The sequence below is a fragment of the Numida meleagris genome, chromosome 6 (genome assembly GCF_002078875.1).
Source record: "Numida meleagris isolate 19003 breed g44 Domestic line chromosome 6, NumMel1.0, whole genome shotgun sequence".
Lineage (NCBI taxonomy): Eukaryota > Metazoa > Chordata > Aves > Galliformes > Numididae > Numida > Numida meleagris.
This window is the reverse complement of record NC_034414.1, coordinates 28,426,685-28,439,916: the sequence shown is the minus strand read 5'-3', so window position 1 is coordinate 28,439,916 and position 13,232 is coordinate 28,426,685. Positions and strand designations below refer to the sequence as shown.

Below are 13,232 nucleotides of genomic sequence, written 5' to 3'. Positions count from 1 at the left end.
AAGCACCACAGGTAATATAAACACGAAAAACCACATGCAGTACTGATAACACTCCAGTGTTCTGCAAAGGTTTTGCTGTGACATCTTAAAGATATCTCAAAGGAATCTATACCACAGCTTTGCTACATCTGGTACATACTACAACAACACCCACAGCTTTGTGTGATTTTTATCCATCAAATTCTCTTCATGAACTGTGTGGGAGCCATATGTGTGTTTCAGTACTCCTCTGCCACGTGAAAACTGTGAGGTTATTGTTAAAACTTAACCTTACTGTCATGAGGCAGATCAGTACTTGTCCCTTAAATAACACATGTGTAGACAAATCCCCAATAGGTTTTACCTGTTTCTGCAAAGCCAGTTTATATATTGAGTTACTTTTAGATCTAATTCAAGCCTTTGTACATGTTACTGCCTCCCAGATGGGTATTTCTGACGTTGTCCTGGTGGATTGGCCTTCCTAAACATAGCCTGGCCCTTTCCTTGTTGATTTTCATCTTGTTGAATCATTGCTTTTGTTTGTCAAACTCCTTCTGAATTCTCTTCTTGTCTTCAGAGTGCTTGGACCTCTCCTCAGGCTGACTTGCCTGCGTGTTTTAGCACTGTGTGCTCTGATCTGCTTAGAACTATTAGTGCAGGTGCTGAACAGCCCCGTGCTGAGAAGAGATCCCTGATTCTGCAAAGCAATTGTCCCTGAGTTTGTCAAGGAGCTATTTTGAATGCAAACGCTGAAAATTTTGTGCCATCGTCAGAATGAATTCTATCCTGGCATATTCCTGTTTGCTTAAGAAAGTGCCACGTGACATAGCACTGAAATCTTTCCTACAGCCGGGTTTAACGCATCTCTATTTTCCCCCTTCCCCCCCAGCTTAGTTATTCCAATAAGGAGCATTGGATTTGTCTGAAACAGCTTGCTGATGGCCTGCTTGTTGGTGTGAGCAGCTTAATGGATGAAAGTGCTTATACATTGATTATTTAATCTTTCGTTCTATTGCCTCTCTGACCTCCGAAGGCAAGCTTGCTAATCAAAGCATCCCTGCACCTACTAGCAGCGAGGCATTCAGGGCCATGATGCAGCTTTCTCAATGGTGGTTCATTAGTGACTTAAATGAGTTTAAGGATGACAAGGGATGGCCACTTCAGTATACAGGAACCTGCTGCATCCTACTATTTCCTATGATTACCTACGTTCTTCACACCCTTTGTAAAATGAATACTGGGTCTCCATTAAGCAAGAGGCGAAGCTGAGAGGACATGCTCAGCCTCTGCAATCCGTGGCCTCGGGAAGTGGAGGAAGCGGGCGCCTGCCGCACCTCTTTCCCGGGCCGAAGCCGCTCCTCACCCCCACGCCCCCAGCTCTGCGCCCCCGGTCCGCTCCTCCCCGACCCAGATTCTGGGGGGCGTGGCCAAACGCCTCCGCCAATCGCCGCGAGGCGCCGCAGCCAGGAGGGGCGGGGCCTAGGCGCGGGGCCGCCTCCATTTTGCGGCACAGCGGCGGGGCGGAGCGCAGTCAGCAGCGAGCCGCGGCGCGGGGAGCAGAGCGCCGCCCGCTAGCGCAGTACCGGCCTGCCCGCGCCCACCGGCCTGCACGCACCGGGACCCGCGGCCCAGGTTCGTGGCGGGGGGGGATGGAGGGCATGGGGTCTCCCTGTGCGGCGGCAGCGGGTAGCCGGGTCGGAGGGGCCCTCGGTCGAGGGGGATCCATTGCCGCACGGGGCTCTCGGTGGGCCCGCTCTCTATTGCTCCGCGCTCACCCGGCGCTCCCTACGCTGCTGGGTGCGGCCCGCGCCGCCATTTTGTGGCGGAGCGATAGCCTTCGCTTTTCTTCCCACCGCTTCGGGGCCCGCGCGCATGCGCCGGCGGGGCCGAGGGGGGCGGGGCGTGCTGTGGGCGGGCCTACTCGGGGGCTGCGGGCTCCCATTGGCGCGGGCCGGGGCGGACTCCAGCTGGCTGGCTCCTATTGGGCCTCCGCGGGGGTGAGGCCGGCCGCGGGTGGAGGGCGGCTGCGCGGGGCGGGGCCGTGCTGAGTCATCGGGCGCGGCCGGAGCCGGGGCTGACGGTGTGTCCCGCAGCGAGCTCCGCGCCTCCAGCCATGAGCGGCTGCCGCGTCTTCATCGGGAGGCTGAACCCCGCCGCCAGGGAGAAGGACGTGGAGAGGTTCTTTAAGGGGTACGGCCGCATCCGGGACATCGACCTGAAGAGGGGCTTCGGGTTTGTGGTGAGTGCGCCTTGCCCCGGGCCCCTTACCGCTGCAGGTGGTGCGTGTCGCGCGGGCGTGCAGCGTGCGAGCGGGTCCGTGAGGCGGTGCTTCCGTCCGGCTCCGTGCCCCTGCCTTGGCGCTTACGAATTCCGTGTTTGCTGGGGTGCTTTTGCAGGAATTCGAGGATCCGAGAGATGCAGACGATGCTGTCTATGAGCTGGACGGAAAAGAGCTTTGCAGCGAGAGGTGAGCTGCCCCATCTCGTGCGCTGCTTCAGACCGGCTCGTTTCATGTCTTATATTCACAAATTGCGGTTTGTTAGCGGTACCGTTAAACCCTGCTGTAGGCTCTGCCCTGGTAACAAGGGACGTGGAAGAAGCATAAAGACACCCGGTTTCTCCTTTCTTCTTTGTCTCTCCAGGGTTACTATTGAGCATGCGAGAGCACGCTCTAGGGGTAGAGGCCGAGGGAGGTACTCTGACCGCTTTAGCAGCCGCCGTCCACGCAGTGACAGGAGGTGTGTATTGCACGGGTCCAGTACAACGGCTCTGGGTTTGTTCAACCCGGGAGCTTGAGGTGGAGCGCGGTGCCGAGCGGTGCCGCCCGCATGCCTAACCACCAGCCGACGGGACGGCAGGGGAGCGAGCGTTGCACAAACGCTCATCTCCTTTACGCTTGCACCCCGTCAGTACGCGATGCTTGTCCTTGGCTCCTCGGGGCACTCTGTACTGGTGATGGTATTCCCGATAAGCTCACGCCAGCTGTTGGCGGCGGCCTTGCTAATATTAAGTGCGGTTGTGCTGTTTGCTTCCAGAAGTCTCAACTGTTTATTTCCCCGCAGAAGTGCCCCGCCTTTAAGGACAGAAAACCGTCTCATAGTAGAAAATTTGTCGTCCCGAGTCAGCTGGCAGGTTTGTTAAAACACGATTAACTATTTTGACTTCGTTTAATGGGTATGTAATGTAATTACTTTGTTAAATGATTAATTAAAGTTAAATCTAATTTATTAAAGTGTTTATGTAACTAGTGTAATTTTTAATAATGTAAATTAAATGTTTCAAATGCAAACTAGTTAACTTTAATTTATAATAATAAATGTATATATTTGAGGAAGTATATTTATTTATTTTCTTGTTTTTTAAATCCATTTTAACCACATATTAAACCCTTTATTTGCCAGCCTATCTGTGTCGTTGGCCTTATGACGAGGAGTGCCTGTGGGTTATCCTAATCGTTCTGTCTTGGTCACTCTTGGTCGGGCCTGGTTGACTTTCCAGTCAGCTCCTACAATGTCACTTGGCCACCTCTAGATCTGTGTTTGCCGGTCTAGACGTAATCGATGCACTCCTTAAAGTGCCACATTGCAGCGATCCCAGAGCGTTAACGAGATCTGATTCCTAAGTTGAGAGCTGTTCTTCCTGTAACGCTTCCGAATAAGAGATCCTGGTCGAAAAGAGTTGAAAGATACGAAATTAGGTGGTCGTTGGAATCCTGATCGCAGTAAAGTGGTCCTTGGTAACATCAAGCGTAGCGAATGTCTGGATCCGTCACTAGACTCCTAATAGGGAGGGCGGTGCGATTAATGGCTTCCATCGACTGGGTAGTGTTCGTCAAGTGGGTGGCGAAGAGCCAGTCGGGCATAAATCATGACGGTATCTCCGGTCGCTTAATACAGTTTGCTGCTTGGCTAGCCTAGGGAAATGTTAATAAAGGTAAAGTAATCTATATTTCTAATGACATATGGGGCACAAAATAATGGTGTTATGTAAATGTAATTCTGTATGCATATAAGACTTGTAATATAAATGGAGACTGAAATAGTACAAAAGTATATGGGTAGTATTTTGCACTCAGTCCAGTATTAACATAAATATATACAAATGTATTGTTTAGATTTCCCTTTCTCTCTTTCTCTAATCTATCTAATCTTCGTAGACTAATTTAATTTTCCTTAATGTTAAGACATTTATTAGCATTTTGCTTAGAGCAATATGCTTTTTTTTTTTTTCATTTATTTCGTGCCCTAATGTAGATAATTCAATTTCGATAGAATACAAGTGTGGCAGTTGCCACGTTTGTAGTTTATCTAACATCTTCCCTTCCAGTAGTCGTTTTTGTTTGCTCCTTTTAAAAAATAATAATAATTTAAGAAACCAAAAAAGAAACCCACAAAAAGCAACTATGTATAAATATATGTAAGTATTTACTTTCACTTCTTTGCGTAACGTTACTGGTCTTGTGTTAGGATCTCAAAGACTTCATGAGACAAGCTGGGGAAGTAACCTTTGCAGATGCACACAGACCTAAGTTAAATGAAGGGTAAGCCTCAAATTCTCTTGACTGCCTTGGAGTGATATTTGCACACGTTATGTAGATGTCTGGGGATGGAAGCTGGCTACTTCGGTGCTCAGCAGCTATGAATTCATGGCTTTGTTTAGCTGCCCTTTAAACGTGCAGGACATGCAGTCTGTGGTAGTTGGGGAGGGAATTCTTCAATTCGTGCTTGAGTATATGATGTGGGATGACTACAAGCAGTATGGAGTTTTTTTGAGTTGTTTAATTTTTTTCTCAGAGTGCTTTTTTATTTATTGTATCGTCCAAAATACAACTTGTAATAGCGAGCTACGTTGGCTTTTTTTGTTTCTGAATTTCTGTAGGGTGGTTGAATTCGCCTCTTACAGTGATTTAAAGAATGCTATTGAAAAGCTTTCTGGTAAAGAAATTAATGGAAGAAAAATCAAACTAATTGAAGGCAGCAAAAGACACAGGTATGGATATCTGTTAAGTAATGATGATGGATTAAGAAAGCTTTGAAGTAGGTGATCAGACGGCAAAACTGGAGACGAGTGGATTGGCTGCTCGCTGCAGTGCTAACGCTGATGCTTATTGTTTCCTCAGTAGGTCCAGAAGCAGGTCACGGTCTCGTAGCAGAAGCTCATCCAGGTCTCGTAGCCGTTCCCGTTCCCGAAGCCGCAAGTCTTACAGCAGGTCAAGGAGCAGGAGCCGTAGCAAGTCTCGATCAGTTAGCAGATCTCCAATGCCAGAGAAGAGCCAGAAGCGTGGCTCTTCCAGTAGATCTAAATCCCCATCGTCTGTGGATCGACAGAGGTCTAGATCGAGGTCCAGATCCGTTGATAGTGGCAACTGAACTATAAGTGACTTGCCCTGGGGGCCCTTTTTTAAACCATACTTGCTAGAACTCGTGGTAAGTATGTGACTTTCTGAGGGGAAGGGTTTGGATGGGGTGGGGAGGGACGAAGGGGGGGTTGCGGGATCTTTGTAGATGTGGACCTTGGTGGGGAGGGTTATTGACTAATTGTATTAAATGTTTTTTGATAACCCTTTTTTTGCTCACATTTTTTGTGAATGTCTGAAGTGAATAGTTTGTGTATATTGCCAGAGCTCTTTATAACTAAAGCAGACAACTTTTAAAACTTTTTTTTACTCCAAAAAGAGTAATCTGAACACTGAATTCCCAGTACACTCAAGTGTGAATAGCAATTCAGAATATTAGTTTGAGATATTAAACCAACAGCTTTAGGCATCTAAGAGCTCTACATGTGCTGTACATAAAGCTTTATTTCAGAGCTTTTTTTTTTTTTTGTGCTTTAGAACCACTGTTTCACTTATAGGTCAGCAGATTAAGTGCTCGACAGTATTGGTAATAAAACTTTATTTTAAAAACTTCTCATTGAATACGCCTTGCACTGCAGTAAGAAAATGCCCATTTCACTGCCCTGTGGTAATAGTATTCTATAAGGCACCCTAACTCTTGATACTTAAGAATTAAACAGCTCAAATAAAGTATGAAGAAACGTGTCTCTGCTTCTTGTTTGTTTTTACTGTTAATTTCATGTTTGTGACTGTGCCACGTGTAGATCTGTCTAGAAGTATTTTCTCTGGCCAACTGCAGCAAAGCTGCTGCTGAGTGTTTTGGGCGCGGGAGAGAGCTTCATTACCTGTTTCCTTCAGATGCTTATGTTCTGACATAAGAATCGTGGTAAGGAGAAGCCTGAGAGAATTCAAAGCAAAAAGTGGAATGGATGAATCATTTAAGTGTTAACTTACTGCTTGGGGAATGAGTGTGAAATGTTAAAGATGGACATAACCATTAGTTTGTGTGCCCGAGCACGTGTACAAAGGGACACTGAGCTGTGGATCGAATATTTGTATAGGCATCAGTCCTCATTCTGGAGGAAGAAGAGGGTTTTTTGAATTGGGTGTGAGAGTTCTGCAGTGGTGGTAGCCTTTGGTTCTGCATTTTAGTGCTTTCTAAGTTTATCCTGACAAAGGTGGTAACCTGCAATCCCCTTTTTTCTCAAGCCCTCATCCTCATTACAGGACAGCTTTTCAGAAATGACTCTGAAAAATGACAAATGTTTTCTTCTAAAGTGCTTTCCAAAGCTAATCCGTTCATCCACTGAGACCTTTTAAGAGATCCCTGGATCCTAGGGTCAGGTCCTAGGAAAAGCGAGGAGGGTCAGCAGAGAGGAGTGCGAGAGGGGATGCTTTCTGGTGTCTTCAGGCCTCACCCTTTTTCTCTTTACTCTTGTGCAGTTCTCGTTCATTAGCTTTGAACACAGTTACACGAATGAGCTTTTGTAGCTTGTGAATCTATTCACGAAGACAGCACTGTATCAATGTACTGTGTGCTCTTGAAATCAAACACTGAGAGAGACCGATAACGTGGGTAACTCAATTTTGGGAACTGGGAGGTTTCAGTGGCTTGTTCAGATGTTGGATTCCTTGACATGTGGAAGAAGAGAACCTTACCCTGCAGGAAGAAAAAAGGCACTGGCCGTAACCCGAGGTGTATGGTTACCTGCTTTTATCTCGAGTCAGCTGATCGTTCCCATGTGCTCGGACAGTAACAGGTGTAGAAGAAATGCTGAGTCATGGCCTGAACCAGTGATGGAGCACCTGGTGGGAAGGCAGGGCCAACCCAGGGGAGCTCAGGTGCATGCGGTGTGCCTGATTGGAGGGGGTGGGGCCAGGATCCATCCCTTCCCAGACCTCATTTAGGGGTTGGCAGCGGAGGTGGGGGTATCTCATCTGGAAATCTCTGTACACCGGAGGATCATACAGGCCTTCTGAAGGTAAGCAGTTTCTTTCTCATATTTCTATGCCCGCTGCTGTTGCATCTGAGCGGATCCTCACTTGCTGCAGCCTTGGCTCTTGCTGCTCTGCTGTCTGTTGCACTTTCTATTGTGTTATAGCAGGTATCTGTGTTAAATGAGACTTTGGCTCTGGCTGGAATCCAGGCAGCTGAAGGTACATAGTTAATGGGTGGGGTTTCAGACTCTTCCCTCTGCGAGAATTAGATCCTATGGCTAAACGTGAAGTACTGCTCCATAAATAGCTGTTATGAGTTGTTTCTAAAATACCCAATTTGCCTCCCAGGCAGCCTGCCCAGCAGCCTTCTGCGTGGTTTTGCAGAGCTGGCTGCTGTCATGGCCATCTTTTGGGTTGGGGGGGGGGGTTGCAGTTCTAAACCCTCCTTCTAGACTTTGAATTATGCAGGGTTCTGCTTCCTGCTGTCCAGAAACAATGCTGCATTTCAGTGTAGGTTCTTGGTATGATCCTCTTTATTCTTATTTAAGCTGGATTTCTTCAGGTTACAATGTATTTCTAGTATATCATGGGTCCCTTGTACTGCTCTTTGCAATATGGAGATAACCAGATGGTGTCCTAGAGATCTCTTCTGCTTAGCTGACTCCTTCAAAGCGCACGCTACCATAGCAGTACAGCATGCTGCTCAGGTTCATGGAGAACAGGGGTGACGAGCAGCCGTGGGCTGCTCAGCTGCACGCTCAGTGGCTCCTGCACTGGGAAGCTTTCGCTGCACATTTTGGGTACTTAGTTGAGAAATCACATATCTGCAGGCACAGCTCTGGGAACTGCTTGCAGCACGTGCCAACAGGACAGCCCTAAGCATGTGACATTCAGGAAGGGAACTGGTGTGAGTTACGGCAGTCAGTGGGATTGTCACGAAGGAAAAACAGTAGTGGTTGCTTGCTACAATGTCTTCATCTCCCGCGTGGGAGCCTGAAGTTTCCCTCCTGTACTGGCATGGGGAGGTTTTCTCTGTGGATGGAGGTCTGTGGAAAATATGAGGGCGGAGACAGCTCCGGAACAGATCCTCTGGTGTAAAATGAGCAGAGGGACTGAAGGTTCACACAGAACTGTTAGAAAGCTGTAGGCCAGCTGCAGAGGAGGGCTGTGATAGCGGCTGTTGCAGAATCGGTCTGTGCTGCCTTCCTGGCTTCCCGCTGTAACTGCATGGTCTGGATACTGGTTTTGTGTCTGTGTCTACAGCTGCACAGATTGCTTTTGCTGCACCTAAAGAAAAATCTAATGAGAATAGTAGGTCTGGTACAAACTATAAAATGGTTGTGGCGCAGTGATGTGGTAAAACGCTCCTGTGGCAGCCTGTAGTGCTGCTCAGCTGCTTCCCTTTCCCAGAGTCCTGGAAGAAGCTGCTCTGGAAGCAGCACGAGGGTGACCAGTGGAGGGTCTGAACTTCAAGCATTGACCTGGGCTTTGATGCTATGAATCTGCTGAAGTTGGTATACTCGCACATATATATGCACAGCATAAATAGATACATCTATATAATTAGGCTTAAATCTACGTATGTACTTTGCTAGAAATAATTCAAATGTTTCCTTCTTTTAGTCGTGGTACTGCGTGGGTCTGTGCTCTCCTCCCTCCCCCACCAGAAGTGATGCTTCTAAATGAATCTCTTAACAGCTTGCAGTGAAACCAGGATCTGCTGCAATTACCAATTTCTGTTTAGTGTACTGGCTATGGTTACTGAGGTAAAAGGGCAGCTGTGTCCTGTCCCTAGAAAGCAGCAATTAATTGGCAATTATAGGTAAGCATATATGGTTTGAACTGGAAAGGGTAGGAAATGCAGGAGCTAAGCAGTACTTGCCATTCAGGTTCCTCATTCTGTCATAGATCCTGAAGAGCAGGACCAGCAGGAGGCCCTCTCCAAGCTGGAATATCAAGTAGAGCAGTGGGAATAAGTACAGGGGGCCAATGATTTCAGGGGTAAAGGTGACTTTGAGGATAGTGGAGCAGAGCTGGACGTTCTGGCAGCCAGTTTCCACGCACACAGTCCGCCTGCATCTGAAGGAGGAGAAGTTAAACCTCAACAAATCTGATCCATTTTAAAAATTATTTAAGATGTACTGTGCCCACCTTGTTGTTGCGCTGCTTGGTGCATTTACCTGTGCTAAAAGTTGCTTTATCAGGAGCAGTATTGGGAAAGTTAAGAGGTTTTACCTCATGCTCCCTTTGCAGTGTGCTCCTAGAACCCATTTTGGGACACTACGGTCACTGTTTATTTTACGAAAATGCATCCATGTTGAAGCCAATGTTTTACCATTGTACGTGACAGCTGCTGTGCCTCTCTATTCCTTCTGGTGATAGAGGGGGAATGCAGGAGTAGAGGAACTTACCCCTCATTAAGCTTGAAGAGTGCGGAGAGAATGTAGCCCAGCAGGAATCCAACAAAAGGCATCAAGGCAGAAGATCCAAGGAGAGATGGTGAGACGATGGCCCTGATACTGCTTCCCACATTGGCCACAGACAGAATGATTATTGCTATGGATGATAGTAGAAGCACAACCATCCCTGTCTAAAATAAAAGCATTCTAAATGCGGATGAAGTGGAAATCCCCGGCAAAACCTGTCTTAGCTGTAGGAAATGGCTGTGCCCAGTTCCCTGCCCATCTGCCCCATTCCTGTTTTGTTGGGGAAATAAACAGAAAGGCAGTGTTAGCAGAAAGGAACAAGAACTGGGGGTCTGCTGGGCCCTTCTTGCTCTGGAGTTTGCGTTTCTTTTGAAGCGGTCTGATCACTGCTGCTCTGTGTAGGCTCAAGAGGCCTAGAGCTCTGCTCCTCCTGCATCTTGCCTGGTTCTAAGGTTCCCCCCATTCCTAATGCCGTTTTGTCAGGTCTTTGTTAGGTCCTGGTGCTCACATCTTTGCGGTTTCTCTCAGATATGCTGAGTTCTGCTGGAGAGTTCCCTCCCTGACGTATGTAGTGAGTTGATGATGTGCATTTTGCCCCCTGCTAGAGCTCTGAGAACAGCGGGAAACTTTATTTTATCTGTGGAGTGCTTTTGTTACAGTAATAGTCAATGTCAGTGCCCATGAGGCTCTTTAGTGCTGCTTGTAGCAAAATAAATTAAAGTTAAGACAACAAAGGAGAGCAAAGCAGGGAACTGCCTACTAAACGTTTGCTTGTCTGGCAAAGGGGGAGAACTTTTCTTTGGAGAGATATTTTAATGACTGAAGCAGTGAGGTGGATGTCCCAAGAACTGTCTCCAGTCCTTTCAGAGGTCTGTGGTGTATTAAAGAGGTTAATATTTCTGTGCCTCTGTCTTTGCGACCTTCCTTGAGGCGCCTGGCTGAAAGGTGACCAGCACAGGGTGCTTCTTACCTTGATGATAAAGCTGGAGTACTGTGGTTTCCTCTCATTAAGGATGATGCCAGTGGCACAGGGGATTAGCGTTAGGGCCAGGGAGGTGATTATTCCTTTGAAAGGTACCTTGCCCTCCAGATCACCCTCATATAGTCCTCCCGAGTAAAGGTACAGAAGCAGGGGCATCAGTACAATCGCAAGGAGTGTTGAGCACGTGGTCATTATGATGCTGAGTTGGAGAAAGAACCCTTCAGTAGAATGACAGTTATTTTTGTGAAATATACTCATTTTGTTACTAGCTTAGACACAGGGTTTTAATAAAACACCTTACCTTGCTCTTTCCCAGACCGTCACTGAGGCTTCTACAACAACACCATCAGGTCATAGGAGTACATGATATGTCTAGAGAAGGGGAATGTAACTCATGTTCTGTTTTAGGATGAGAAATAATGACAGTAAGCTGCACCAAGGGAGGTTCATGTTGGGTGTTAGGAACCATTTCTTCTCAGAAAGAGTGTTTGGGCACTGACACAGGCTGCCCAGGGAGGTGGGGGAGTCACTGTCCCTGGAGGTGCTGAAGAACCACATGGATGTGGCACTGAGGGATGCAGTTAGTGGAATGGTGGGAGTGGGCTGATTGTTTGACTAGGTGGTCATAGAAGACTTTTCCAACCCTAATGGTTTTATGATTCTATTGAACATCACAGTGAACTCTTTGCTATGGGTATAGCTCGCGTTTCAGAAATTCACAAGTGACAAAATAATGCTTCACACTTCTCACAGGAGCAAACTGGCTTGTTGAGAAGCATGGGTGATTTAAAACTATTCTAGACATCAGAACTTTGCCCAGCTTCTTGGGGACTGCTAACGTTGGTTAGGCCAGCTGCTGAACCAGCCATGCAACTGGATTGCCCTGGGCAATGAGCACGCACTCAGCCTTGCTTACCTGAGGTTCATGTCACCATTCAGTGCCAGACTGAAGATGTTTGAGAGGTTTCCCCCTGGGCAGCAGCCGCAGATGAGGATGGCAAGGGACTCTGCAGGGCCCAGCTGGAAGAGCTTGCCCAGTACAAATGCTGTCAAGGGCATTATGCCATACTGAGTCACTACAGCAATTGCTATGCTTTTGGGTTTCCTGAGGTGCGCTGTGATTTTGGCTATCTCCATCGTGCACCCCAGAGATACCATGATGATGAAGAGGACCACAATAAGGATGGCATTCAGGGCTGTGTCTGTGGCCTGCTGGCTGAATGCAAATGGTGGTGCTGCGCTGGTCAAGAAGGTGCTCTGCGGGTGAGCTGGGCTCCAAAGCTCTGGGCTCTCTGAGGCTTCGTTGAAAGAGTTCATCCTGATGAGAAGTTCAGAGGTCCCCTCTGTAGGCAGCTGGCAAGGTGAGGAAGGGATTTGTTCAGAAGTCTGAATAAAACTGCATGAGTCACAAACTCAGACTATCAGTCTCACCGCAACCGAGTGGGAGCCCCGTTCACTTCAGCAACACACCTGGCAGTTTGTGCAGCTCCTACTCTGTCTGCCTCCTCTTCCAGAGTCTGTTCTCACAGCGAACATGAGGGCAGAGCTGGTCAAAGTGAGAGAAAAGTTTGTTTGAAAGTGGTAAAGACAGGCAGAAGAGCTCTTGTTCACAAGGAACTGCTGAACCAATGCTTGAAAAGAAGATGCGTAGATGTACTTCATTTTTAACAAGTGTTGTAAAATGTTTATGCTTTTGGTCATACCTCAATCTCTCTATAGGAAAGCTGGGAAGATACTCATTTTACTAGCAGTTTCTCTGGAAAAAAAAAAACCACAACATATTCCTTTTTCTGTGCCATCTCTTGTGCTTTCTTCTTGTCAGAGCGTCCTTTAGTTCTGTTTTTTTTTTTTTTTTTTTTGACTGCATAGAAGAATTAATTCTCTGAGCTCCCCCAAGTGAAATAATATAATTTCCCTGTTAGCTCTGACCAGAGGCTCTGCATGACAAGCTCCTCCACTGACCTCTGCAGCACATACCTATGCTTCCAGCACTGGGCTTCACAGAATGCATGCAAGTACAGGAGCTGGTGGCTGGTGCTAAGGGGGTAGAGCGACTGAAGACGTGGCTGCCCAAGGCTGTTCCTCCAGCTGCTGTGTAGGTGACCTTTGGTGGTCACCTCCTGGGCCCTGGCTGGGCTTGGGATATACTTTCCTCACTCCTCTGTGTGTTTTCCCTTCATTTATGGAGTACCCTTGAGATTGGGTGTGTGTCTAGAGACACACACATAGCTGAACATATTAAACCAGAGCGAAATGAATGCCATTACCTTACATGCCTGGGAGTGCAGATCGTGAGGGCGTTGATGGAGTTGCCTGCTGCTCCTTCCCTTCCTGGAAGCACGTGCTGAGGAGAAGCGCTTTTCAGTCTTTCTGCATCAAAGAAATATTTCCTCCTTGACAGAATCTTGTCCTCTGCCTGCAGAATGTAAAGCCTGGGTCTGAAAAAGCAATTTGGATAGGGAAAATGTCAGAATGTGTGCTGTTATGGGGCTTGGTGTCTTTCTCCGTGGTTCAGGACTCGGAAGGGCTTTCAGCCTGGGAGGCTGGCTGTGGTATGGCCAAGCTTTAATCC

General features: G+C 47.6%; 3 protein-coding genes across 5 annotated transcripts in view; 2 read left to right on the top strand and 1 right to left on the bottom strand.

Moving 5' to 3' along the window:
• On the top strand, window positions 1,456–6,019 carry SRSF5 (serine and arginine rich splicing factor 5). Of its 3 annotated transcripts, none has more exons than XM_021403169.1 (8): window positions 1,456–1,611; window positions 2,073–2,218; window positions 2,376–2,446; window positions 2,622–2,717; window positions 3,045–3,111; window positions 4,446–4,519; window positions 4,858–4,968; window positions 5,099–6,019. In XM_021403169.1, the coding sequence occupies exons 2-8, from the start codon at window positions 2,093–2,095 to the stop codon at window positions 5,346–5,348; spliced, it is 795 nt and encodes a 264-aa protein (XP_021258844.1). In that variant the 5' UTR covers window positions 1,456–1,611; window positions 2,073–2,092; the 3' UTR covers window positions 5,349–6,019. The 3 variants fall into 3 exon arrangements, with proteins under 3 accessions (XP_021258844.1, XP_021258845.1, XP_021258843.1); XM_021403170.1 differs by having other exon boundaries at window positions 3,042–3,111; window positions 5,102–6,019; XM_021403168.1 differs by having other exon boundaries at window positions 3,042–3,111.
• The window catches only part of SMOC1 (SPARC related modular calcium binding 1), a 164,244-nt gene continuing 157,143 nt past the window's right edge, over window positions 6,132–13,232 (top strand). The window contains exon 1 of the mRNA XM_021403152.1: window positions 6,132–7,296. The gene's annotated coding sequence lies outside the window, so the exon portion shown is untranslated. The remainder of the gene's footprint in view (window positions 7,297–13,232) is intronic.
• On the bottom strand, window positions 7,309–12,479 carry SLC10A1 (solute carrier family 10 member 1). The gene is made up of 5 exons (XM_021403154.1): window positions 12,131–12,479; window positions 11,577–12,013; window positions 10,649–10,859; window positions 9,664–9,842; window positions 7,309–9,331 (listed from the first exon to the last, which is right to left on the bottom strand). Exons 1-5 carry the CDS (start codon window positions 12,359–12,361, stop codon window positions 9,058–9,060), a joined length of 1,332 nt encoding a protein of 443 aa, XP_021258829.1. The 5' UTR covers window positions 12,362–12,479; the 3' UTR covers window positions 7,309–9,057.

Bases quoted from the DNA above. Each gene is read 5' to 3' on its own strand.
- SLC10A1 (XM_021403154.1), bottom strand. From the start codon at position 12,361: ATGACCAAAAGCATAAACATTTTACAACACTTGTTAAAAATGAAGTAC. The intron at 12,014-12,130 runs GTGTGTTGCTGA...TCACCTTGCCAG, and splicing joins GGAGCTGCACAAACTGCCAG to CTGCCTACAGAGGGGACCTC. The intron at 9,843-10,648 runs GTAAGAAGCACC...CTTTTATTTTAG, and splicing joins ACTCCAGCTTTATCATCAAG to ACAGGGATGGTTGTGCTTCT.
- SRSF5 (XM_021403168.1), top strand. From the start codon at position 2,093: ATGAGCGGCTGCCGCGTCTTCATCGGGAGGCTGAACCCCGCCGCCAGG. The intron at 2,219-2,375 runs GTGAGTGCGCCT...GTGCTTTTGCAG, and splicing joins AGAGGGGCTTCGGGTTTGTG to GAATTCGAGGATCCGAGAGA. The intron at 2,447-2,621 runs GTGAGCTGCCCC...TTGTCTCTCCAG, and splicing joins AAAGAGCTTTGCAGCGAGAG to GGTTACTATTGAGCATGCGA.